Genomic DNA, 27,197 nt, shown 5'->3' on the forward strand with positions numbered 1-27,197 from the left:
GAGCATTGCATCAAAGCCAGATGTCAAAGAAGCAGAACTTCTTTCTGTTGACTCCTCTAGGTTGTAAAAATGAGTTAGAAAATACAGCAATGTTTCAAAACAGCAGAGCAGCAGAGAAATGGAAAAGCTGGCGATGGGCTGCCTCCTCGTTCCACATTACTGAGTTCTGCTTAGAACACTTGGGTACTGGAGAAGATACAAGGTAATCAGGTTTGACACAGTCCCTGTCCCACATGGGGCTCACAGTATTAGTCCATATTTTACAGATGAGGTAACTGGGGCCTAGAAAAATGAAATGACTTCAAATCATGCTCCCAAATCTTAGGATGAGGTGAAAGAGAGGAGGAGGAGGGGAGGGAAATAAGGTGCCTTTTGAGGGAAAGGAGAGTGCGGTCAATCTAATCTCCCTTTTTGATCTCCCTTTTATATGTGGTGCCGGTTTCAGCTTCTCCTCTCCTCGGTGACTGGGGTATTATGCCTAATGCAATCTCTTTCTTCTAGAGAATAGAAAGGCCTCTATTTTCCCCCCCACCACCTCAACTGTGAAACTCTTTACCCCATTTAAAAAGGGTTAATTGTGCCTGTGCTCCTGCTCTGGGGGAACCCGGAATCCACACCAGGTTTCCGTTGTCTTTTATCCTCCTCTGTGAGATTCACATTAAAGGCTGAGGATTTTCCAGTTCCACTGAAAGAACCGTACCCCTTCTCTTTCTTCTCGGTTTCCTTTTAAACTTCACAGGGTTAACAGTGAAAGCCTTTTCGGTCTGTGAGCCAAGCACCAAGGCGATCACACTTAGGGGATGATAAAGAGAGGCAAAAGGGCTGGGAATCCTTTGGCTTTCTGGCTTGCTTCCCTTCGGCCGCAGGGACCACCATCCAGCCCCTTCCTCCTAATTCCCCGACCCCCGGCCTTCTGAGCGGAACTCCCCTGCGGAGCCGGGGGTTGTTTGTGTTGCCAAAAGAAACACCCCAGCAACTTGGCTCCTTGCCACTTTGTAAGTTTGTCTCATTGTATAAATGTAGCCCACTCCATAGTCCTCTCCCCCAGCTTCCGCCCCCAAATCAAGTTTTGGAAAGAACAGGAGCAGACTTAACTATTACACTGCCTCTACAGAAGCTCAAGGCCTTTGGATGAAAACAGACATTTACAACCAGTTTTCTAAAGCGTGGTGGTGGGAGGCAGCCAGTAGAGGGAAGGGGGGTGAGAAAAGGGCATTTCCTGGGGAGAAAGGAGACAGGAAGAGTGTCCTGGAATACAGCATTAATGGTGTGAAGGGTTCAGGTCCAGCCCAAGGAATAAGCAACAAGGCTCTTAAATCGGAGATTATAATCCTTCAGAAATTAGACCATCCACCCGACATCTTTTCGGCAGTTGTCTCGGAGGCAGTTTGCAACACTGGCCTGTTTCCCAGAGGGTTATATTTTAGCTGGCCGCTAAAGATAAGAGCCATAATGTCTCTTATGAAGACATAATAGCCCAACAAAAAAGGTACCGGAAGTAATGGATGAATAGGTTTTTAACAGGGCTTTTTGGAGGTTCATTTCCTGATTCTCTGTTCACAGCAACAGATTCTCTTTTCTTAGGGACTGTCTAATGGCCAGGGTAAACTTTGAAAAGGTTGGCCAGAATTTAAAGTTGCAAGAGGACTAAATCAGGACAAAGGAAGCCTAGGGACTGTTTTCAGTGGATTCGTAGGAATCCACCCAGACCCAGGGGGATTCTAAGGAACATCCATGAAACAGCCACAGCTGCAATTCAAAATAACAAGACAGAGTAAGCAACATAAATATCGGTGTGGGTCCTGTATATGGCTAATTTTCCCTCAATCTCCTGGAAGGAAAAGTCTAGAAGCAAGTTGGATTCTCCCTTGAAGCCCAGCAGAGTTCTAGCAACAGAGGGGAGAAGAGGTTCGCTTTTCCACCTCCCATACTCTCCAGAGAGTAAGCTCCCAACAGCCAACACAGTCTAATGACGATAATAATAATTGTGGTATCTGTTAAGCGTATCCAAACACTGTGCTCTCTCAGATCACACACAATCCATGCCCCACCTGGGGCTCACAGAACAGGTACTTAATCCCCATTTTGCAGATGAGGAAACTGAGGGGAGAGAACACTAGGAGCTCACAGTCTTCCTCACCCAGCTCGACGGGAGAAAGTAAGTTCCTACTCTTCCTGAGCAAGTGGCCAAAAAAAATCCCATCCACACACACCTTCTCTATCAATCAGCTTTGGGGGAAGCCTTCTGTGTTATGAACAACCTGGGTTCTAATCCCGCCTCTGCCCCTTGTCTGCTGTGTGACCTTGGGCAAGTCACTTCACTTCTTTGGGCCTTGTTACCTCATCTGTAAAATGGGGATTAAGACTGTCATCTCTACATGGGACAGGGACTGTGTCCAACCTGATTAGTCTGTAACTACCTTGGTGCTTAGTGACTCTATTTATTGCCATCGTTCTCGTCTGTCCGTCTCCCACGATTAGACTGTAAGCCCGTCAAACGGCAGGGACTGTCTCTATCTGTTGCCGACTTGTTCATTCCAAGCGCTTAGTACAGTGCTCTGCACATAGTAAGCGCTCAATAAATACTATTGAATGAATGTATGAAAGTGCCTGACACAAAGTAAGCACTTGACAAATACCATTACAAAAAATGGACATGAGCTGTTCAGATACACCTCAAGGAGGCCGAGATCAATAATGAATCAGGATTTTGGTTTGCCATTTCAGGGAAGGCTCCAGTTCTGTACCGAGATCAATCAGTGATATTTATTGAGTGCTTTCTATGTGTATGGCACTGTATCAAATGCTTGGAAAAGTACAGTATTACAGAGTTGGTAGATGCAATGGCTACCCATAAGGATGTTACAATCTACAAGGGGAGATGAGAAATAAAATAGATTAGGGATTGGAAAAATATAGTAGATTACAAGCATATTTACATAAGTACTGTGGGGCTGGGGTGAGTATCAAGCTGCTTAAGGGTACATAAGTCAAGTTCATAGTCAACTCAGAGGGGAGAGCAGAGGGAAAAAAAGGGCTCGGTATGGAAAGGCCTCTTGGAGATTTGATTTAGGAGGGTTTTTGAAGGTAGGGAGAGTGGTGGACTGTCAGATATGACGAGGGAGAGAGTTCCAGGCATGAGGGAGATGCCTGGGAAAGGGGAAATGTCACATTTTAACCTTCATTTGGCCTCTTTTTTTTACCCTCTCTCCCCCACCCTTTCCCAGGCCTACCTCTCAGGGGCTTCATAATCATTTCTCCATGATCATCCAAACAAAACCTTCTCCTCTTCCCCACTATATTTCTCTTCTAGTTGCTAGAGGCAGGACAAAACTAGTTTGAATGTGAAAGGAATCCCCCTCCTAACCCCATCTCCTTGCAATCCAATCCTGAGCTACCAAATACACCCACAACCGTCTTCCCTTTTCATGAGTTGCGGTGACTGTGGCTCGGTTCATCTCTTTTGCCTTTTGATCCAGTCAATAAACTTGCCAGACAGTGGACAAAATACCTCGTTCACAGTGTGCTCTTTCGAGAGCAGACTTCAAGTCCAAGACTTACCATATGTTATTCACAAGCCCGTAAATACCAGTGACTAATGATGTCACTTTTAAAAACTCCAGGAGTTTAGTCTTTGGTTAGCCACTAAGTGTTTCTGTGTCGTGTGGATGCTTTTGAATGAAAAATTGTTTAGGGCTTAGATAAAAAGCTAACGGTCGTAGGGAAAACGTCTCTTACCATTGGGGCAATTTTAATTTTCTCTTACGCTATTCGATTGGTTGCATTTTGATATTGTCTTTGGAATACTGCAAACTTTTTTCCCTTGTTCTGCTGAAGATTTAACCCACTGGGGCTATTCAAAAGTCCTCAATCTACAAATCACCCAACATCAAGACGCCACTATGGAGGGGGATAGGGTGAAGATGGGAGATGGAGGGAGGGAGAGAGAAAATGGACTTTGTCCTTTAGATGCAACAGCTTGGCTGTTTTGGGAGGTTTAGGCCTTCAGAGTCCCGATAAGACCCCAGAAGTACTTTTTTCTCTTCACACTTTCTCCCTGGGAGGTGTGGCAGGAACCAGTCCATTTGGAAAGTTCCATTTGGAAATGAAAAGATTTCCTAGTTGTAAAATGTCATCTCTGCAGATTTTAATTATCCTCCCAGTTTCAGTCCCCTGGGACTCTGGATATGGGCAGTTGGTTGCCTATTAGGCCTTTATCTGTGGGAAATAGTCTTTAATAATGATAATAGTGATACTTGCTAAGTGCTTACTATGTACCAAAGACTGTACTGAATGCTGGGGTAGATACATTACAATCAAGTCAGACATAGTCCATGTCTCACCTGAGGCTCACAATCTAAACACGAGGGAGAACAGGTCTTGAACTCCCATTTTACTGATGAGGAAACTGAGGCATGCAGAAGTGAAGTTGACTGATCCAAGGTCTCATATAGCAGGCACATGGTAAAGCTGGGATTAGACCTAGGTCTTCTGCCTCCCAGGCCTGTGCTCTTTCCACTAGACCCAGACTAAGCCCCCCTTTTCCTCAGCTCCCCCCTCCCTTCTGCGTCACCTCAACCTGCTCCCTAGGCTCCCCCCACCCCACATCACTTGTTTACATATGTATATATCTATAATTCTATTTATTTATATTATTGTCTGTTTACTTGTTTTGATATTCTATATCTATAATTCTATTTATATTGATGCCTATTTACTTGTTTTGATGTCTGTCTTCCCCCTTCTAGACTGTAAACTCGGTGTGGGCAGGGATTGTCTATTGCTGAATTGTACTTTCCAAGTACTTAGTACAGTGCTCTGCACCCAGTAAGCACTCAATAAATATCATTGATTGAATGAATGAATGTGGTTTCTCAATGCTTCGAAGGGGGCACCAGGCCCATCAGCGGCAACGAGGGGGAAAAGAAGGGTCTCTCGGAGCCTTGACTGCAGCTGCCTGGTGTCGCGAACATTTAGATACTGCCTCTACTCCACACTCCCACAGCCCACGGGTGCATAGTTTCCTATTCTTTGGCGTCTCCTACTTGGAATTTATTTTAATGCCTGCCTTCCGCTGCTAGATCGTCGGCTCCTTGAAGGCAGGAATCATGTCTACAGACTTATTGATTGCACTCTCCCATTGCTCAGTGCAGTGCTCTGCACATGGCTGTTGGTAATTTACCTGAGGGCAGGGATTGTGCCTAACAACTCTATTGCACTCACCCAAATGTTTAAGCCAGGGCTCTGCACATATAGGTATATGCACATATGGGAAGCAGCGTGGCTCAATGGAAAGAGCACGGGCTTGGGAGTCAGAGGTCATGAGTTGGAATCCCAGATCTGCCACTTAGCTGTGTGACTGTGGGCAAGTCACTTAACTTCTCTGTGCCTCAGTTACCTCATCTGTAAAATGGGATTAAGACTGTGAGCCTCACGTGGGACAACCTGAATACCCTGTATCTATCCCGGCGCTTAGAACAGTGCTCTGCACATAGTAAGCGCTTAACAAATACCAACATTATTATTATTATAGGTAATTGCTCTCCCTCACTTCAAAACCTTATTGAAGGCACATCTCCTCCAAGAAGCCTTCCCTGGCTAAGCCCTCTTCTCCTCTTTCCCCACTCTATTCTGTGTCGCTCTTTCATTCATCCTCCCTCCCATCACCACAGCACATATGTATATATCTGTATATATGTTATTTATTTATTTATTTATATTAATGTCTGTCTCCCGCTCTAGACTGTGAGCTCGTTGTGGGCAGGACTGTGTCTAATGTTATATTGTACTCTCCCAAGCACTTAGTACAGTGTTTTGCACACAGTAAATGCTCAATCAATACAACTGAATAAATGAATGGATGCTCAATAAATTTGACTGATGGGTGAGTGGGTGGCGCTTCCCCTTTGATCAAGCTTAGCCATAGGAATGGTAAAACTGCAAACTTCCCAAGCTCTCGGTATAGTGCTCTGCCCCCCGTAAGCGCTCAACAAATGCCCCCCATTGATTAGTGAGGGTGAGCGGAAGGCCCTGCTGCCTGTTTACCTTCGCGATCTGCACACACCAGTTGAGAAGGTACTGGGAGCCGATGTTGTCCTTGTGCTCCCGAATATAGTCCAGGAGGCAACCGAACGGCATGAGCTGAGTGATGAGCTGGACGGTAGACGTGAGGCAGATCCCAAGCAGGCGGCAAACGTGGGGGTTGTCCACACTGGCCATGACGTAGGCTTCCTATCCAGAGGAATGGAAAGAGCGGCATTAGTGCTGCTCCTGGAGGGGGGTCCCGACAACAAAACAAGCCACAGTTGAAAAAGAAAAACAAAGAAAAATTAAAGGCACTTCTCCAAAATATATGCTGATGGGAGATTAGGTCTTTCATGTTAAGCAGAATGGATTAGTGGAAAGAGTATGGGCCTGGGACCTGGGTTCTAAACCTGCCGCTGCCACTTTGCTGCTGTGCGACACAGGTAAAGTCATTTGACTTCTCTGTGACTCAATTTCCTTATCTGTAAAATGGAGGTTCAATACCTGTTCTCCCTCCCCACTTAAACTGTGAGCTTATATGGGACAGGGACAGTGTCTGACCTGATTATTTTGTATCTTTCCCAGGACTTACTACAGTACTTGGCAGATACTAAGCATTAACAAACACCATTATCATCATCATCATCGGGTTTTTCTGTTTAGGCCTTGCAAACTGCCAACTCGGTGGGGCTCTTTGGTACCGCGCCCAATTCTTCCCTCTTTCTTTCAAGTAGTATTTATCAAGCACTTAATTGTGTGCAGAGCATTGTATTAAGCCCTGGGTGAGAATACAGAGGTGAGAATTAGACACAGTCCCCTTCTCTGGTGAGGATCATTACCTAAGACAGGGCATGAATGTGGTGCTGCGGAGTTGCTTGGGGAGAAGTGTTAATATGCTCACAACTCCGTTTCATTTCAGAACTCCTTTGCCTCACCACACCTTTTTGACTCTTCAAAATATTGGACCATCAAAATCGTTAATCGTCACAAATAATCTAACGTGTCTATAAAGTGCAACTGCTCTGGCTGCTACATTGCAACTGCTGAAAAAAGACTTTCAAGGTCCAACACGCTTAAGGTTAAGTTGGTGTTATGGGACACTCCACTTTCTGGCTCTTAGGCACCGAGTTGGTGCCATGAGGATGTTGGGGTGTTGAAATGACCTGGACGAAGGGTGATAACTGAGAGGTCTGAGTGGGTTTTTTGGAGTCTCCCGGTAGGAACGTCAGGTGAAGCTTGGCCCTGAGATTTCAGGACTGAAAACCAGTGCGAAGCTATTGACTGTGGTGCCAGTGACTTGAGAGGCATCACTTGGATTCTCTTGGCCCTGCCAGTCGTATTCTCAATGGGGCAGGAGTGTCCAAATGGGAAAGGTTGTAAGCTCCTTGAGGGCAGAGATCGTACATAATAATAATAGTATTTGTTAAGCATTTACTATGTGCCCAGCACTGTTCTAAACACAGGGGTAAATACCAAGGTAATCAGGTTGTCCCACTTTGGACTCACGGTCTTAATCCCCATTTTACAGATCCGGTAACTGAGGCCCAGAGAAGTTAAGTGACTTGCCCAAGGTCACACAGCAGACAGGTATGGAGCCGGAATTAGAACCCATGTCCTCTGAATCCCAAGCCTGAGCTCTTGCCACTGGGCCATACCTACCAACTCATACTCCCAAGTGCTTAGTACAGTGTCCTTCACTCAATAAATACTACTGCTTGGTGTGCAAATCCCATTTTGATTAATTTCCTATTAATTGGTAGAGTCCATTCAAGTAACATATCATCCTATTAGGAGAGGGATAGCGGCTTTTATTTTGCCAATATGTTGTGTTTCACTGCTCTTTTTCCCTCTGGATGTTTTTGGCAGTTAATGAATAAGGAAAGTTATTATCTATCCACGTCCCATGGAGTTAGAAGTACTCCACCCACTTATCACGTAACTCAGCACACCAAGAGTGACATCATAAACCCGCTAATCATGCTGCAAGGACAAGAATCCAGAGGACAAAAGGCCCTGACCTCCCAATCGGAGACAGGAACGGACCCTACTTAAAACTCACCCTACTTAAAACTCACCTCCTCCAAGAGGCCTTCCCAGACTGAGCTCCTCTTCTCCCTCTACTCCCTCTGCCACCCCCGCTTTACCTCTCCACAGCTAAACCCTCTTTTTCCCCTTTTCCCTCTGCTCCTCCACCTCTCCCTTCCCTTCCCCACAGCACTGTACTCGTCCGCTCAACTGTATATATTTCCATTGCCCTATTTATTTTGTTAATGAATTGTACATCGCCTTGATTCTATTCAGTTGCCATCGGTTTTTACGAGATGTTCTTCCCCTTGACTCTATTTATCGCCATTGTTCTTGTCTGTCCATCTCCCCCGATTAGACCGTAAGCCCGTCAAACGGCAGGGACTGTCTCTATCTGTTGCCGACTTGTTCATCCCAAGCGCTTAGTACAGTGCTCTGCACATAGTAAGCGCTCAATAAATACTATTGAATGAATGAACTTCTTTCTATCAAGGTCTCTAAGTTTTTAAACTTCACGAGGCACACTATTTTGAGGATGTTATTTTGTCTGGGTATTTTAAAATGGATATTTGAAAGGAATACCTTTCATTCACTTGAACCCATGTGAAGAGGGAGCAACATGCGATCATTTCCAACCCTGAGATCAGCTGGAAGTCCGGGTGGATTTTTATTTTTGAGGTATTAAATATTATTCTGGATTCTCTTACCATTACTGTAATTCTCTGTTGCTCCCCACATGGTTAAACTGAAGTCGGTGAGAAATGAGTTAGTCATAGGATTATACACTTAAATTATGCCCAACTCTAAGTTCTGGGAGGCAGTGCAAACCAAGGGATTTCTGTTTCTGGTCTTCTTGTCTGTAGATACACGTTATTCAATTCAGAAGAGCAAAAAAATCTGCAAATCCAAGCAGTTCCAGCTGCCTATCTGTTATACAGCTTGCAAGGAGCTGACCTGGAGTTGGGGGAATTGGGAAGAACTGGGAAGCTGAATGTATGGAGTGGGTGTACGGACCACACGGAGGATGGATTTCCTCCAGAACCTCCGAGTGTCTTTCAGATCTGATAGTGCAAAGTAAACTAGGTCACTGCCTCCCCACAGAAGCATAATAGGACCATTGTTCAGTCGTGTGTCCCTTTCAGTGTGTGCTGATATTCAAGTGAGCTTTGTTTTTAGCTGTTTATCTTGGAAATCTCACAGTACACTGAAACCTATTCCAACTATGCTTGGTATTCCACAATAATCTTCAGAACTAGCCCTACCCTGATACAGTGATTGGGCCTGGGGGTTAGAAAGCTGACTGAAAGATGGGAACTGGCAATTTTCGGGGGAATAGTTTCTGCAAGGCTTTTGGGACCTTGCCAATCAATCAATGTTATTTATAGAGAATCCACTGGGAGCAGAGCACTATACTAAATGCTCGGGAAGGTTTATAATTTATCTTTCAAAATTGTTTTCTGTTCCTCTTCCTTTCCAGTGTTTCACTTTGGCTGGGACGAGCAGAAGAAATTCCACCAGCTAACTAAATCATGTGAAAAGTAAACGAAATCTCAGGATGCTTGGTGCCAGCAGTCTTACTTCAATGGGAAATAAAAGGGAACGAAGTTATCTGAATCACTCGATTATCCATTTACTAAACGCTCACTACATGCTAAGCGCTGGGGCAGATACGAGGTGTCCAATCTCAGTTCCTTGTATCTATCTCTGGTGCTTAGCTCACAAGGGGCTCAACGTCAATCTTATCTCCATTTTACAGATTAAGAAACCGAGGTCCTAAGAGGTTAAGTGCCCTGCCCAATAGGCCAGTGGTAGAGCTAGGATTCAAATCCACATTCCTTCTTTCCCAGTCTTCTCTTTCCACTGGCCACACTGCCTTCCCACTGAAGTTTTAATCCCAGCTCTGGAATCTGCCTGCTGTATGACCTTGGGCAAATCACTTATCTGTGCTTCAATTTCCTGACCTGTAAAAGAGAGATTCAATATCTGTTCTCCCTCCTACTTAGACTGTGAGCCCCATGTGGGAGAGGGACTGTGTCTGACCTGATTATACTTGCATCTACCCCAGCACTTAGTAAACTGCTCGGTACAAAGTGCTTAACAAATACCACAATGGGCTCTTTGGAAAAACCAATGTAGCTGTTAAACACCTACCAAAGGATAGGCAAAGTTTTTCCAAAGTGCCCATTTTTCTCTCATCTGCTCTCCTGCCACGGAAACCAAGATGCATCCCCTCCTTAACCCTACACTGAAGTTGAAGCCGTTCTCCGGCCCGTCCTGCTTCTGTTTCTCTTGGCTCAGTTCGTGACCTACTGTGACTGAATCCTCTTCGCTGTGTTGCTTCCTTCTCACAGAGTCCCTCCCCACCGTTTGGTAAGCCCTGTGTGGCTGTGATTATTTAACAGAACTGGCACTTGAGTCCACTTCGAGGGCCTTTAAGAAGAAAAAGAATGAAAGCTTTTTTACACCTCTACAAATACGCATCTCTTATTAACAATTGAGAGAGGAGGCTCAGATTCTAGGGGCAGTTACCAGAGCCCTAGCATTTGCTGTGCTTTTCAAGGAGACTGTATGTCCACAGAGGGAATCCCATTTTTCTCCAGGATAAGCAGATCTCTGCTGAAGGGACCTGGAATACTTTGAGGAGGGAGATGGGATTTTTTTTTTAAAGGCTCAGAATTAATTGTTGGTTTTAGCTTCATTCTGTTTGCCTTGTGAAAGATAGTTAAATTCATGGTGCACCTTTTTCTTCCATCAAGCCAAATCTCAGTGGGATTTTTGCCTCGTGAGGTCGCGGGGGCCAGATGCCCTGAATAAACAACTTCCCTTCTCCCCTTTTAAAATTCTGGTGTTGGATCTTCCCAGATGCCACTCTGCTGGGATGGAGTGGAAGGTCAATGCTCATACTGTTAGAGACTAAAAATCGTTGGGTTCTTCAAAGTATGCAGTTCTCCCGAAGAATCCCTATATGAGTTGACATGAAACAGACACTTCTGCCAAGAATTAATTGATTTAGATGTAACGGGCAAAGTGTTTTGCCACTGGGGAATTCGCCATGTCAAAGCACATTAAAACCCATGTCATGTTTGGTTTTCACTTTGGTACATTTTCATGCTCCAGTTTTGATCCAAAAGGAAAAATAAATAACTTTGGCTTTTTGTGATCCTTGGGCCTGTCTGCAAGATCAACTGGGCTTACAGGGCTTTGGGAGCAGAGACAGGTTTCCCTCTCTGAATCTGGCCTTTAAATTGACCCATTTTGCTCCTAAAATGATGAGGGAACCACCCACCATCAAGGATGATATTTCACTCATTCGGCAGGTCACTTCCTCAACTTTCTGTAAAAATCATCAAACCAACAATGTAGATCATGTGACCGTCTATTCAGCTTCATGCAGAAACACATAGAAGCAGCATGGCAAGTGGATAGAGCATAGGCCTGAGAGTCAAAAAGGTCATGGGTTCGAACCCTAGCTCTGACGCTTGTCTGCTCTGTGACCTTGGGCAATTTGCTTCACTTGGTTCTCAGTTACCTCATCTGTAAAATGGGGATTAAGATGGAGAGCCCCCTGTGGGACATGCATTGTTCCCAACCTGATTATCTTGAATCTATGCCAGTGCTAAGAACAGTGCCTGGCACATAGTGAGCACTTAACAAAAACCATAATAATAATTATTATTGTGGGGAACGATGAGTTCCTGCTTCAAATGAATAGCTCTTTAATTCTTCTAATCCTTTAGGGCACAAACAAATATCTTAAAAATACCTCGCTGGTCCAGGCATTTTATTTCCCATCTCCTGAGATCTAGCCCTGCGCTCTGGGATTAATGAAATAGATTTCGCTGTGCTGGAGAAGACCCAGTGTCAAAAGGGGACAGAAATCTGAGAAGGAGCTTGGAAGGGAACGGGGAACAGCTTTGACCACCCGAGGCAGCCTGAACTTCAGCAGGAAGGGAAAGGTTTGAAAAATGAGTCCTTAGAAAGTGGTCCTGAGAGAGCAGCCCAAAAGCAGAGCAAACAAAGTACCGCGGACTGCGTGGAAACAGTCCTGCTGCCAAAAAGAAAACAAACATTCCCCACCGGCAAGTTCGGGAAGGCTTAATCCTACCTACAGACCAAAGTTGAACACTCACATCAAGAATTTCCTTGTTGGCTTTTGGGGAGGTCGCCTCTCTCAATTCCTTAATAGCAACTGGAATTTTGACCTTCTCTCCTTCGGGAATCCACAACCCCTGCAACAAGAGAAATGGGTCAGTAACAGTCATACTCACTTTATTGCTGAATTGTACTTTCCGAGCGCTTAGTACAGTGCTCTGCGCATGGTAAGCACTCAATAAATACGACTGAATAAATGAACGAGGGATGAAATGGCATCCTTTTGCCCACAGTTTGGGGAAAAATGCCCTCTGTTTGGCTGAAGGGCTTCCAACAAGTTGTTTTCTATAAAAAAAAAAAAATCCACCAACTGGGATTATGACATCTCACAGGCACTTTTGTACATATCTGCAGTTTATTTATTTATATTAATGTCTGTCTCCCATTCTAGACTGTAAGGTCGTTGTGGGCAGGAAAAGGGTCTGTTTATTGTTAAATTGTACTCTCCCAAAAACTTAGTACAGTGCTCTGACCATAGTAAGTGCTCAATAAATACGATTCATTTACTGACAAGGCCCCGCCTCGGCTAAAATATGGGCAGAAAAATGAGTCTGCATGAATTCTCAGACTTCTAAGAAAAGAGGCTCCCAAGAAATTAGGCTGGGCTTAAAAGAAATCAGACTTTGAGGGTAAGTACGATAAAAAACAAAAAATCCACAGCATCATTTCTGATTTTTGGGGGGGCCATGAATGCCAACTGCTTATCAGAGGTTACAAAGATCTGAGTCTTTATGAAGGGCTGAAACCCAATTTTTTCTGGGCTGAGTACAGAGTTCTGGGCACTACTCTAACATAATCCTGGGCCTGCCTCTTCTTTCTAGGGCTTGGTCTTGCTTGAGAACACAAAGTCAATATAAACAACTGAGTTAGAGCATTTTAAAAGGGTCTTTTGTGGATTGTGGATTGTCATTGGTAATGGGAAAATGAAGAGCCTTCTATGTTCCGAGGGGTTCTGAGCTGAACCCCCGATGAGTGATTGTTTGCTGTCATCCACTCAAAGGGAGGGAATCTAATAATAATAATAATGTTGGTATTTGTTGAGCGCTTACTATGTGCAGAGCACTGTTCTAAGCGCTGGGGGAGATACAGGGTAATCAGGTTGTCCCACATGAGGCTCACAGTCTTCATCTCCATTTTACAGATGAGGTCACTGAGGCACAGAGAAGTGAAGTGACTTGCCCACAGTCACACAGCTGACAAGTGGCAGAGCCAGGATTCGAACCTATGAACTCTGTCTCCGAAGCCCAGGCTCTTTCCACTGAGCCACGTTTGTTACGTGTATTAACGTATGTAGTCGGGCCTGTTTCCAGCTAACTCAACAGAAGATGATCTGGCGCCTTTCAAAGGCATCAGAAAGCCCATCACCTGTGAGATACCGTCAAAATCCACTTCATTAAATACTGGGCACTAATAATGTGTGTGGTGGACGTGAGCACCTCACACTAACAGCAGAAAAGGACGTGGTAGCCCTCTGATAAGGAGAATATAGACAAATGTAAAATACCAGAGTTATAGTATATGTCTCACCCAGTTGCTGAAGAGACAGCCAGCCACAGCCCTTTTGCAGGGGTTTCATTTTTTGTTTTCTGTTATTTGAGTACTACGGGCATCTGAGCAGCTTTATTTGGGAATTCACTTTTCACTCCTCTCTGGGCAGATACTCGGGCAAGTATCTTAAACTTCCTGCCTCACTCAAACCAGGTTTAATAGAGGACTGCAATTAGAAGGATTTGAGGAACCGAGAGTCTAAATCCAATCTCAAGATTGAGAAGCAGAACTGAAAACAACATTCTACAAACCAGAACCCAGAGTTAACAGATGGGCAGTGAGGAAGGGACATCAGCCTGTCACAACTACGCATGAAAATAGTGATCGCTGTCGGGGAACCCCTTCTTCATACACAAAGGGCAGGTTGACGTGTCTGTGAGGGGAGGAGGGAAGAGGGCTGTGGGCTGGAGAGTTAAGCACAGACTTTAGAAACTAATAGGCTTCCCCGTCCCTTCCAGCAGCTCAGATACTACCTTCTCTCTCCTCTCCACTCCTCTTCTCTCTCTTTCTTTAATTACCATGTGTTTGAGCTAATAAAGCAAGAAGAAGCTATTTCTTTAAACCTGTGGTGGATAGTGGCCAGAGAGCTCAATCAAATGCAAATGGCAGTCAAACAAGGAAGAGCTTGCTGTAGGGTAGGTATGCACAAAGCTCAAACAAGAACCTTCAGAACCGGCTGACTTCTAAGGGGCAGCAAGACCTAGTCATAGCTTGCCCAGCAAACCCCCGACCCCAGTGGGCTGAGGCTGGGGAAAGAGAAAGGGGAAAAAGGTCACAGTGAGAAAGCAGCGTGGCCTAGGAGAAAGAGCATGGGCCTAGGAGCAGAGGACTTGGATTCTAATCCTGGTTCTGCCACTTACCTGCTGTGAAACATTGCGTAAGCCACTTCACTTCTCTGTGCCTCAGTTTCCTCATCTGTAAATATGGATTAAATACTGTTCTCTCTCCTACTTTGCTGTAAATTTCCCCCCTATTTCTTTTTGTTAAAAAGGAGTCCAGCTGGCCTGCTTTTTCTTACAGTAATCCTTCAAATATCTCAAAACAGTCATAAACATTCCTCAGCCTTCTCTTCTGCAGGCCAAATAACAACTTCCTTAACCTTCTCTCATGGGTTTTATTTTCCAACACTTTTGTGTGCTAACTCGGAAAGTGCTCTTGTCTGAGCAAAGAAAACAAGTGCCAAAGTCTCTCGACTGTGCCAGGGCAAGCATTTGCCACCCAAAGTCTGCCAGGCTGGGCAAGCCAACATGCAATACTGCTTCTTATACCACAGCACCTCTCAGGTTTGTATCTGTTGGCCCCAGAGCAGAGGGTCTTCTTCAAACTTCCATTTTCATCTTTGCCTACTGGACCTGCACTGAGAAGCCTGGGAGGAGACGAGATGATTTAGATCCAAAAAATATAAGTGGGTATTGGAAAAATTGGCATTTTATCTTTCATCATCAAGCTGAATCTGGCAAACAATGAATAGTTTTTAGTCTCATCCATGCCCTAATTCTTTGTGCTTAAATCCCAGAGATCTCAGGAGATCTCTGTCAGGCTGGTTCAGGCAGCTTCATCTACCTTTTGCTCTCCCAAACCTGCAAGAGGTTACAGAGTGAGCAGTTGCCTCAAGCTGACTTTCCTTCAAGCAGGGTCCTTAGTTGTCCAAGAGTCACCCTATGCTTCCTCCTGCTCCATTTGCCACACTTCCCTGCAACCCCAACACTGCAGGAAGGCCCAGAAATGAGAGGCTGATGTAGGATTAAAACTTCTGACCCTGTGCAAGCTAAACTGCCCGGATCCTGGTTTCTCTCCTTGGCCTAAATTGAGTCCTATAACTGTGTCCTGTGTTTGAGGATTCTGGAAGGGGGCCTGGCTTCACTACTGGGCAGAGAGGGAGATCTTGTTGGACAGTGTAGCCTAATGGAAAGAGCAGGGGCCTGGGAGTCAGCGGACTGGGGTTGTAATCCTGGTCCCGCCACTTTTCTTCTGTGTGACCAAGTGACTTAATTCTCTGTGTCTGTTACCTCGTTTGCAAAATGAGGATTCCGTACCTGTTCTCCCTCCTACTTAGAATGTGAGGCCCAGATCAGGCCTGATTATCTTGTACCTACCCCAGTGCTTAGCATAGCGTTGACAAATAGTAAGTGCTTAGCAAGTAGCACAGTTATTGTTATTATTATCGTTATTATTATTACTATCATCTCCATCTCTGACAGTGCTGGGCCACCGGGACAACCATGCCACTGTGCATTCCTCATACTTGAGGGGACCACCCCTAATGCTGCCTTGCTGGATCACCCCTCAACCCTAAATATGGGCGGGGAGGGAACAGACCAATAATGATATTAATAACAAAATAACAATTATAATTAGGTACTTGTTAAGTACTCACTATGTGCCAGGCACCATTCTAAGCACCGGGATGGAGACGAGCAAATCGGGTTGGACACAGGTACTGTCCCACACAGGGCTCAGTCTTAATTGACTCACCGTCTTAATTCACTCCCCATTTTACAGATGAGAAATGAAGCGAGACCCAAAGAGGGAAATGACTTGCCCAGGGTCACACAGCAGGCAAGTCGCAGAGCCAGAACTAACTCTTCTGACTCCCAGGCCCGAGCTCTACCCACTAGGCCATGCTGGGTCTGAACAAATCGGGTTCTCCTTCTGCCTCAGTCCGATCGGGTCCACAAACGAGGACTACTAAGCACTTACGAGGACGACTACTCAGCCGGGAGGATCCGGGCAGAAAGAATCTTTGGCAAGGGCACCGCAGGGGCTGTGCTGGCAGGGCAGCTAAATTCCTGACCACTAGTCCAAGCAGGGCCACAAGGTGAAAGATAGCCTCAGAGAAAAGATTGTAGGGATGGAAAGAGGGAGAAAAGGAGAGCATGGGAAAGGGAGGAAGGGAGAGACTATGAAGTATGCAGTTTTCTGGTTCCATGTACTTCTTTACCAATCTCCCCACACCACAGTACAAATGCCAGATACCATAAATACCGCCTGCAGTCAGCAGGCGAGCCAGTGACATGATGGGATACTCAGAACAAACCATAAAGATTTTGGAAGCACTGCAGATCTTTGCTTTCCTCTATGACCGCTCTGGTTCTTTGGAGTCTCTCATACACACTACTTGTGCATCCAAATGATTCAGGGATTTCCACAAGTCTTTTCAGTATGTTTCTTCGGTGTGCTCACCTTGTACACTGTGCCGAATGCCCCAGAGCCAAGAACTTTGATCTTCTTAAATTCTGTCTCCTTGAGGATCCTCAGAAGGGCCTGATTGGGAGCTTCTCCACTGGGTGTGAGGGGCTCAACGAGCTAATAGGCACAAGAGAAGGGTCTGATTAAAACTCTCCTAGGGCTGAATAGAAGGGAAGACAAGAAGCCAAATACCACGCAAATCCCAGCTCTCTCTTACATTTTTAAATGTATTTATGCCCACCTTCTGCACTTGTGTATATGTGCATATTTGACTGAACGTTCAATTGTATTTACTCAGACTCCGCAGCTTGTGACTATATCTATTCCTTTTGCCCCTGTTAGAGCATAAGCTCTTTTGGTACAGGAAGTAACTTAAAAATACTTATTACACTCATTAGGTGCTAAATAATCAGTCAACCAATCAATAGCATTTACTGAGTGCCTACTGTGTGCAAAGCACTGTACTAAGTGCTTGGGAGACCCATTCCCTGCTCACTTTGAGTTTACAGTCTAGAGGGAGAGACAGACATTATTATTATAAGTACCGTTACTACTATTCCTACTTTTTCTGGGCACTTGAAAATCAAATTTGAATGGAAAGTGGATCCTTCCCTAACGGTCGGCCATTTTCCTACCTGTAATTTATTTTCATATCTACCTCTCCCTCTAGACTGTAAGCTCCCTGGGACAGGAATCATGTTTACCAATTCTATTATACTATACTCTCCCAAACATGTAATACAGTGCTGGGGACTCAGTAAGAACTCAATAAATACCTCTGATCGACTGATTACAGATCTAAAGGCTGTGGGAAACACGGGTTCTAAAATGCTCCTAGCAAAGACCGGTGAAGAAGAACGAGGGTTGCAAATCTCTACTTAGAAGCCTACTTATCTATCAGGCTAACTGGCAACCTATATCTATGTCTATCTCTACATATTTATATCGATATACTTTTCACATGTGAGATCATAATTTTAAAACAAATCATTCAGTGAGTGACCTGCCACTTAGTCAAGATCTTTGGCCAGGTGACTTTCCGAGGACAGTGCCACAGCTATTTTCCTGAGGTCAGGAACACATGGGTGGGGAAAGCTGCAGGAGGCAGAGAACATTCATCTAGCAGTACCCTAGTAATGGTACCAATGAAAAGACCGACACGATGAAATGGATGGGCACGTTGCCAGTATGAACTTGGGTGTGTGGGCTGGACAGGTAGTGCTGGTGAAACCAGAGGCATCTACTTCTTGGTTAGAGTAAGAATGGCTCCCACGATCCCCCGTGGGGCAACATTCCTCTTGTGAAGATGCCCCGGGCCACTGGAGAGCCCTGGCCTCTTACCTCCCTTTCCTGAAGTAGCCTGCGCAGCGTGCGTTTACGAACAATGTGCCGCCTTCTCATGTAGAGTCCGATGATGAGGCCCACCATCACCAGGCAGAGGAGGCTCCCCACAATCCCAGCAGCGATGGAGGGGATCTTGGAGCTGGGAAAGATGAACAAGGGAGGGGTGGTTTCTTGGTTTGTTCGGTAGATTCGTGGCCGGGGAGATGGGGGTTGTCTGGGATTTATGAGTGAGGCGGCCCCAAGGACTATGGCGAGGTCCAATCGCCAGAGCGCACCTTGTGGTTGTTCTGCTCTGCCCACTCTTCAAATCCCCATTCCCACATCTTGCCGCCCATTTTCCCTTCCCCTGATCACGGTTTCGTCGCTCATAAGAGAGAAGTGTCCCAAGCCAGAACGCTGCCCCAGAGATCATAGGTAAACCGTTTCCTGGGAAGCTGAGCCTTGGGACCTCCCGGCCCCTTCTTCCCGGCTGGATCCGCCACCACGTGGGCTCGGGATCTCCGCTCCCTTGGAATTGACCCTTGGACCGCCAGTCCCCTTATTCCCAGCCGAATCCGCCGCCACATGGACGCAGGACCTCCTCTCCCTTGGAGCGGAGCCTTAGACCGCCCGTCCCCTATTCCCAGCTAACTCTTTGGCTGCCGATCGCCGACTCATCTACGTCGGGACCGCCTATCCTGGGGAGCTGAGCCGTGGGACCGTCCGTCCCCTTCTTCCCGGCTGGATCCGCCGCCACGTGGGCTCGGGATCTCCGCTCCCTTGGAGATGAGCCTTGGACCGCCGGTCCCCTTATTCCCGGCTGAATCCGCCGCCACATGGATTCGGGATCTCCTCTCCTTTGGAGCGGAGCCGTGGACCACCCGTCCCTTATTCCCGGCAAGCTCTTCGACTGCCGCTGGCCGACTCATCTGCGCCGCGACCGCCTCTCCTGGGGAGCTGAGCCTTGGACCGCCCGTCCCCATTCCCGGCTGAACCTCTCTCCTCCAGTCATCGCCGCCACGTCGACTCGGGACCTTCGCTTCCTTGGAGCCACGCTATCAGTCCTCGATGACCTGCCCCTGGGCTTATAGTCAGCTCTGCAACCTGGACCTCTGCACCCCTACGCAAGGACTCTGACACTGACGACCCCCACCCCCCCGCCCCCACAGACCCCCCCAGCCACCAGCTCCACGTGCAGCTCCCAGACCTCCCCACAACTTTCCCTGTCCCCCGTAGCCCTTCCTGGTAGCAGACCCGTGCCGCAGGACTCTACTGTCCCCAGCTCCCCACCCCCCCAGAGTCATGGGACATTGTGCTTCCCTGCTCGGGTCTCGGGACATTGTGCGCCCCTGCTCGGGCCTCGGGACATTGTGCTCCCCTGCTCGGGTGCTGCTCTGCTCAGGCCTCGGGACATTGTGCTCCCCTGCTCGGGCCTGGGGACAATGTGCTCCCCAACCGCCCTCCCCCGACTCCACCTGGAAGTGGCCATTTTGGGAAGCCTTCACCCCCTCCTCCCCCATGAGGTGATTGATCTCCCCCGCCCCGGGCGACGATGTCCTTGTTCTCACTGTGTCACCTTACCTTAGCCGCCACCTACGCCCACAACCCACACCGGACATCCTCAGGGCTCCCGCCGCCACCTCAGAGACATTTGGACATGAGCCGGGGGACTCTCTTTGCCGCTAGCCTTTTGACTTCGATTTTGATCAGATCGACTCTTAGTCAACCCCTGACCCTGGTCATCAGCCGCTTATTAATAATATTTTATTGTATCATGTTACTATATTACCGCTTTTGCATGTTCTCATGTTAATTGTTCTCAGTGCTTCCACCTACCTCTCTGGCCTCACCATGTCCTTCCACCCCCCCCCCCATCTGCCCGTCCCAATCCTCTCTTTCCCCTTCCCCTCTCTCGCCTAGCTCTTTCCCGCTCTCTCCTCTGCCTCCTCCCCTCCTCCTCTCCCCCATCCTAGAACCCCACTTTACCAGCGCCACCCCTCCTCGCCCTCTTCCTACGCTCCTCCCCACCAAACCCCCTCCTCCCACCCTCTCCCCTCCCTCTTCCCCACCCACGCGCCATCCCAGTACTCCTGTCCCACCACCACCCCTCCTCCCCCTCTCCCCGTCCAGGGCCCCGCCACCTCCTTCCCATCCAAAGCCCCCCCCCCAGTTCTTCTCCCCCTCCCCCCCCGCACCCACTGCTACTTTCAAGTGTGGCCTCTGGCACCCCCGCTCCATTACTGGTAAACTACCTATCATCTTTGACCTTTTCCTTTCCCGCTCTCTCCTCCTCCTCGCCCTTACGGAGATCTGGCTCACTCCCGGAGACACGGTCTCCACCTCTGCTCTCTCCAGCCGAGGCCTCTCCTTCTCCCACTCCCCCAGACTCACCGGAAAGGGAGGAGGCGTCGGCTCTCTTCTCTCACCCTGATGCCGCTTCCGCACTATCCCTCCTCCCCCTTCCCTCTCCTTTCCCTCCTTCGAAGCCCATATCATTCGCCTCTACCACCCCCTCCAGATACCTTGTAGCCGTCATCTACCGCCCTCCCGGTCCCACCACCGACTTCTTCAACCACCTTGACTCTTTTCTCACATTCCTTCTCTCCTTCTCTCTGCCCACTCTGATCCTCGGAGACTTCGACATCCACATGGATGTACCCGGTGACTCCTCTGCCGCCCCCCTGCTATCGCTCCTCGACTCTGCCGACCTCCTGCTCCACCACACCTCGCCCACTCACCGACTCGGTCACACCCTCGAACTCGTGATCTCCTACCGCTGCACCATCTCCTCCCTCACCAACTCTGAAATCCCTCTCTCTGACCATAACCTTCTCACCTGCCTCCTCTCTCACACTCTCTCCCCCTGCAAATCTGTACTACTCCCCCACAGAGACCTTTGCTCTCTTGATCCCATCCATCTCTCCAAAAGCATCTCTCCCTACCTTGCCCCCCCCCGTCCTCTCTTCCCACTCTCGTTGATCGGGTTACCGCACTCAACTCCACCCTCTCTACTCATCTCAACTCTCTCGCCCCCCTTTCCCTCCGTCGCTCTCGCTCCCCTAACCCACAGCCCCGGGTCACTGCCTCCGTCCGCCTCCTACGCTCGAGCTGCTGAGCGCTGCTGGCGAAGGTCCAAGCACCAAGCCGACCTTATCCATTTCATATTTATCTTTTCCTGCCTTAACTCTGCCCTCTCCTCCGCCAGGCAAAACGTTTTTCCTTCCCTCATCGACACCCATGCCCGTCAGCCCCGCCAATTGTTCCGGACCTTTAATTCTCTCCTCAGGCCCCCTGTTCCTCCCCCTCCCCCATCCCTCACCCCAATGATCCGGCCACCTACTTCATCACGAAAATTAACACAATCAGGTCTGAGCTCTCCAAAGTCATCCCTCCCCCTTCTGCCTCCCCCCAACCCCACCAACCCTCTCCCCTACTTTCCCATCTTTCCCTGCAGTATCCTCAGAGGAGATCTCCTCCCTCCTCGCAAGTGCCACCCGCTCCACCTGTGCTTCGGACCCCATTCCCACTCACCTTATAAAAACCATCGCCCCTTCCCTCCTTCCCTCCTTAACTTCTATCTTTAACCGCTCACTCTCCAATGACCTATTCCCCTCTACCTTCAAACATGCCCATGTCTCCCCCATCCTAAAAAAACCCTCTCTCGACCCCACTTCCTCTTTCAGTTATCGCCCTATCTCCCTACTACCTTTCCTTTCCAAGCTCCTAAAACGAGTCGTCTACACTCGCTGCCTGGAATTCCTTAACTCCCATTCTCTCCCGGACCCCCTCCCATCTGGCTTCCGTTCCCTCCACTCTACCGAGACTGCTCTCTTAAAGGTCACCCATGACCTCCTTCTTGCCAAATCCAATGGCTCCTACTCTATCCTAATCCTCCTTGACCTCTCAGCTGCCTTTGACACTGTTGACCATCCCCTTCTCCTCCACATCTTATCTCACCTTGGCTTCACGGACTCTGTCCTCTACTGGCTCTCCTCATATCTTTCTGGCCGTTCATTCTCGGTCTCCTTCGCAGGCTCCTCCTCCCCCTCCCATCCTCTAACTGTTGGGGTTCCTCAAGGGTCAGTTCTTGGCCGTCTTCTGTTCTCCATCTACACTCACTCCCTCCGTGAACTCATTCGCTCTCACAGCTTCAACTATCATCTCTATGCAAATGACACACAAATCTACATCTCTGCCCCATCCTCTCCCCCTCCCTTCAGGCTCGTATCTCCTCCTGCCTCCAAGACGTCTCTACCTGGATGTCTGCCCGCCACCTAAAACTCAACATGGCCAAAACTGAGCTCCTTATCTTCCCTCCCAAGCCCTGTCCTCTTCCTGATTTCTCTTTCACAGTGGATGGTACGACCATCCTTCCCACCCGCAACCTCGGTGTCACCTTTGACTCGGCTCTCTCGTTCACCCACACATCCAATCCGTCAACAAGACCTGCCTGTCTCACCTTTATGATATCGCCAAGATCCGCCCTTTCCTCTCCACCCAAATGGCTGTTTTACTGGTACAGGCTCTCATAATATCCCAGCTGGATTATTGTGTCAGCCTTCTCTCTGATCTCCCTTCCTCCAGTCTCTCCCTGCTCCAGTCTATTCTTCATTCCACTGCCCGGCTCATCTTCCTGCAGAAACACTCCGGGCCTGTCACTCCTCTTCTTAAAAACCTCCAGTGGTTGCCTATCAACCTCCGCACGAAACAAAAACTTCTCACTCTGGGCTACAAGACTCCCCATCACCTTGCCCCCTCCTACCTCTCCTCCCTTCTCTCTTTCTACTGCCCACCCCATAGGCTCTGCTCTTCTGCCGCCCACCTCCTCACCATCCCCGTTCTCACCTATCCCGCCATTGACCCCTGGGCCACGTCCTCCAGATGTCCTGGAACGCCCTCCCTCCTCACCTCCGCCAAACTAATTCTCTTCCCCTCTTCAAAGCCCTACTGAGAGCTCACCTCCTCCAAGAGGCCTTTCCAGACTGTGCTTCCCCTTTTCCCTCTACTGCCTCTCTACCCCCCCTTCACCCCCTTCAGCTAAGCCTCCCTTTCCCCCCATCCCTCTGCTCCTCTCCCCTCTCCCTTCCCCTCCCCTCAGCACTGCGCTCGTCTGCTCGTTTGTATATATTTTTATTACTCTAATTATTCTATTAATGAGATGTACATCACCTTGATTCTATTTATTGCTATTGTTTTAATGAGATGTACATCCCCTTGATTCTATTTATTGCTATTGTTTTTGTCAGTCTGTCTCCCCCGAGTAGACTGTAAGCCCATCAGTGGGCAGGGACTGTCTCTATCTGTTGCCGATTTGTACACTCCAAGCACTTAATACAGTGCTCTGCACATAATAAGCGCTCAATAAATACTATTGAATGAATGTTTCACTCTTGCCACCTGTTGGTTATTCAAAATGAACACCCAGAAAAATGAACTGACTTTTGACTTTGGTACTGGGTGAGACTCAAGAGAGGATGGTATCGCAAAACCAAAAATGTTCTATGGGGTTAAATGTTGTGAAAAAGGTGGGGCAAAATGAGGAATAGAAGAGAAAGAAAATTTAGAGCTTTCGGGAAGGTCCTTGTGGTCACTGATGAAGGGGGTTTGACTGCAACAATAGGGCAAATTGGACAGTGGAGCAGGACAAGAGTCAACAATCCTGCCTTTCAACTTCTCAGTCTGGGCCACTGGGGATTGAAGATGTCAGAGCAGGAGTGAAAAAGAAGGTGCAGTAACAAATTATTCATCCCTGTCTATTCCCTGGCCTCCCCCCATTGTTATTCACTATAGGCCAAAACCCATAGGTGTGTTAGAGTGTTGTAACAGATGGACCAATTGGATGAAAGGGAGAAGAGGAGACGGGGTAATGATGATGCCGTGGGCTAATGGGAGGCTGAGATCCCTAGGCCAGTTCCTGAGGGAAAGCAGATGAAGAAAATATTTTTTTAATGGTATCTGTTAAGTACTTATTATGTGTCAAACACTTTTAAGTGCTGGGATAGCTACAAATCGATCGGGTGGGACACAGCCCCTGTCCTACATAGGGCTCACAGTCTAAGCAGGAAGACACTGATAAAATATAAGCCACATGTTCACCCAAAGAAGCTCTAATATTTAATTTTAATATAAGGGGTAGCCAGAAGGGGGTAAAATGACCACAATTACCTATTCATTGGACAGCCTTCGAGACCTGGCCCATTACATCTGCAGGAATTGAGAGAGAGAGAAAAAACATTCAAAATTACAAAACTCTACCTTATTCACTTGGTCACTAGTCCCCAGTGTCTTCTTAAGCTGTAATGTGCAATATGCCAGATTCACATACAAGGCAGGATTCAGACTAACAACACAGAGCCTTTCTAGTCAGGGAGTGTTGTTCTGGCCTAGTAGAAAGAACACAGGCCTGGGATTTGGAGCACCTGGGTTCTAACCCCGGCTCTGCCACTTACCTCCTCTGTGGCCTTGGGCAAGTCATTTACCTTCTCAATTCCTCAGTTTCCTCATCTCTAAAATGGTGATTCAATATCTGTTCTCCCCGTTCCCCAGGGACTGTGAGCACTGAGTATGGGAGGAACTCTTTCTTTATCTAGTCTCTTCCCCACTGCTCAGTGCGGTGCTTGGCATATGGTAAGAGCTTAGCAAATATAACAATTATTAATGGTATAATAATAAATAACTTTTTGGGGTGGGGAATTTAGATCTACAGGGAGAATTATACCCAAAGAAAATTGGGGTTATGACACTGAAATAGACCTAAATAGTCAAGTTCTGCTATTTACAGTTCTTCAATACCATTAAGACTTAATAATCATTTCCATAAATTTCTCATTTGAGTCTAAAACATCCCAGTTCATCCTGTTTGACATATGCCTTTTGGAGGATACACAGACTGCAGTGACATGTCACCACAAGCTATAAACAAAACAGGAAACTTTCTCATGAGCTTCTTTGGCCTTTTTCTTTTCTTTAACATTCCTAATTACAAATGCAGCTCCCCTTTCCAGCCGATGCAAAACCCTGCTGGACACAGGCTCGTTTATTTCAGAATACATAAATCAGTCATCACTAAACATGTGGGCAGCATGGTCAGTGATGTGGCCAAGCACAATTAATAATAATACACTATTCCTTTCTTCATGTGCCTTTTTCTTTTTTTGGGGCAATTTTGCCACCTGATGAAACTGGTCTGGAGTGTTTTGAAAAAAAAAGTGTGAGAAATATAGAGATCTTCAAAATTCAAATATATTAATTAGAACTGCAACTCAGCTTCCTGCCTTAAAAGGCATTGGCTAAATGATAAATGTGGCACTGATTGAGCACTTACTATGTGCTAAGTGCTGGAGTTAGAAATAAGGTTATAAGATCAGAGGGTCCATGTCCCATAATGGGCTCATAATCTAGTTTGAGAATTTAAGTGACTTGCCAACTGACTCTGAAGGCTAGTGGTGGAGCTGGGACTCAAACCAAGTTTCCTGGATTCCAGTCCCTGGATATTGTGCGGGAATCAATTTAAGAAATCAAGAGGGAGAAAATGAACAACCAAACAATCAAGCTGTGCAATTTACATAGGCCTATTCGTTCAGGCACCGGGAAAATAAGCACTTTAAAAATTTAGTGGACATTCCCAGGACTGATTCTGTGCTACTTCAATGTACTGATGGCATCATTCTGCCCCTAGAAAGAGCAAAATGTGCTCAGCAATGGATGGGAGCCCAAGGTTGCTCTCATCCTATTCCTTTACTTACTAAGCAAACTAGAAACTCTGCGGCTGAATGCGTCTTAGCCAGAAGCATAAAGAAGCTGCTACTCTTGACATCAAGGATAAACTCTGTGATAGCTAAAACATATTTGTAACTGACACTCCCTGATTCCTCCCTCAAATAATTTTGGCACAAACTGTAAACTGGAGACGGAAAAATTGGATTCCTTTAGGGTGAAGTATGGATCTGGGAAATCAATTTCCTTAGGCCTCCCGAAGCTTTTTCTCAGCTCAGAAGTACTTTCCCGGAAACAAACTCAGCAGTGCTTTACTTTGATTCCTCTTTTGTCTAAAAATTCAGTGCAGTCTCTAACCTGGAGCTCAATATGGAATTCTCCCCCATGTTATTTTAGAAGAATGATCATGTTAAGATTTTGAAAACCAAGAAACACTTCATATTTTTGCAAATTTCCTTTTTGGCGACAACTTTTTACTCACCCATGTGTGCAATTTGGATGACACAGTTGACACACATGATGTGCATCAGCGTATTTCCAGACCAAGGTATCATTTTCCCCCATAATTCCAGCGGGACATGTTTTAACACAGTGAGGACCATCTATGAAGTGGGCACACTTTATGCAGTTGTCTGGACCCTAGAAAAAGACACATTTAAGGTTAGATTAATCCTATTGTATTGTACTCTCCCAAGTGGTTAGTACAATGCTCTACACAGTCTGTGTTCAATAAATACAGTGGAATGAATTAAGATTACGTTCTAAGATCTTAATGGCATGGGCATATTTTATTTCCCACACTTATTCTGGGAAAGAAGAAAATGATGAAAGTTGTCCATGTGAGCCAGCGAAAGACTATTCCTATGCTTGTCAGTTAGCACTCAGGGACATAGATCTGGGTATTTCTGTATGGAGAATATTGTTGGAGGCAAAACAGACTTGCCTCTAGATGCCAGAGAGACCTGGCATGAGAAGTGAAGTAGTCAAAGCCCAAGACGTAACTGCGAGCCCCAAGACATTTTCTCCAAGGATGAAGCCTTCAAAAGTGGACTGCAATAAGGTTTGATAGCCACTCTTTTTTTGCCATTTTAAGACCAACCCATTGAAAAGTTTGAAAAAAATCTTTAATCCACCAGTGGTATTTTTTGAGCGCTTCCTAGGTGCTGAACATTGTCGGAAATGTTGATAAAGTTAAAATCCTAACTTGAATACTTATCTCA

At 46.9% G+C, this 27,197-nt stretch overlaps 1 protein-coding gene across 6 annotated transcripts in view; it reads right to left on the reverse strand.

The window, feature by feature from the left end:
- Positions 1–27,197, reverse strand: part of EGFR (epidermal growth factor receptor) — a 298,096-nt gene that overhangs the window by 16,630 nt on the left and 254,269 nt on the right. For all 6 annotated transcript variants that reach the window (XM_029062043.2, XM_029062046.2, XM_029062042.2 and 3 more), the window contains 6 exons: positions 26,459–26,616; positions 24,427–24,465; positions 18,280–18,421; positions 16,933–17,055; positions 12,180–12,278; positions 6,046–6,231 (listed from right to left, as the gene is read on the reverse strand). In XM_029062043.2, coding sequence (XP_028917876.1) covers positions 6,046–6,231; positions 12,180–12,278; positions 16,933–17,055; positions 18,280–18,421; positions 24,427–24,465; positions 26,459–26,616 — 747 coding nt within the window. The remainder of the gene's footprint in view (positions 1–6,045; positions 6,232–12,179; positions 12,279–16,932; positions 17,056–18,279; positions 18,422–24,426; positions 24,466–26,458; positions 26,617–27,197) is intronic.

Source organism: Ornithorhynchus anatinus, chromosome 4 (genome assembly GCF_004115215.2).
Source record: "Ornithorhynchus anatinus isolate Pmale09 chromosome 4, mOrnAna1.pri.v4, whole genome shotgun sequence".
Taxonomy (NCBI): domain Eukaryota; kingdom Metazoa; phylum Chordata; class Mammalia; order Monotremata; family Ornithorhynchidae; genus Ornithorhynchus; species Ornithorhynchus anatinus.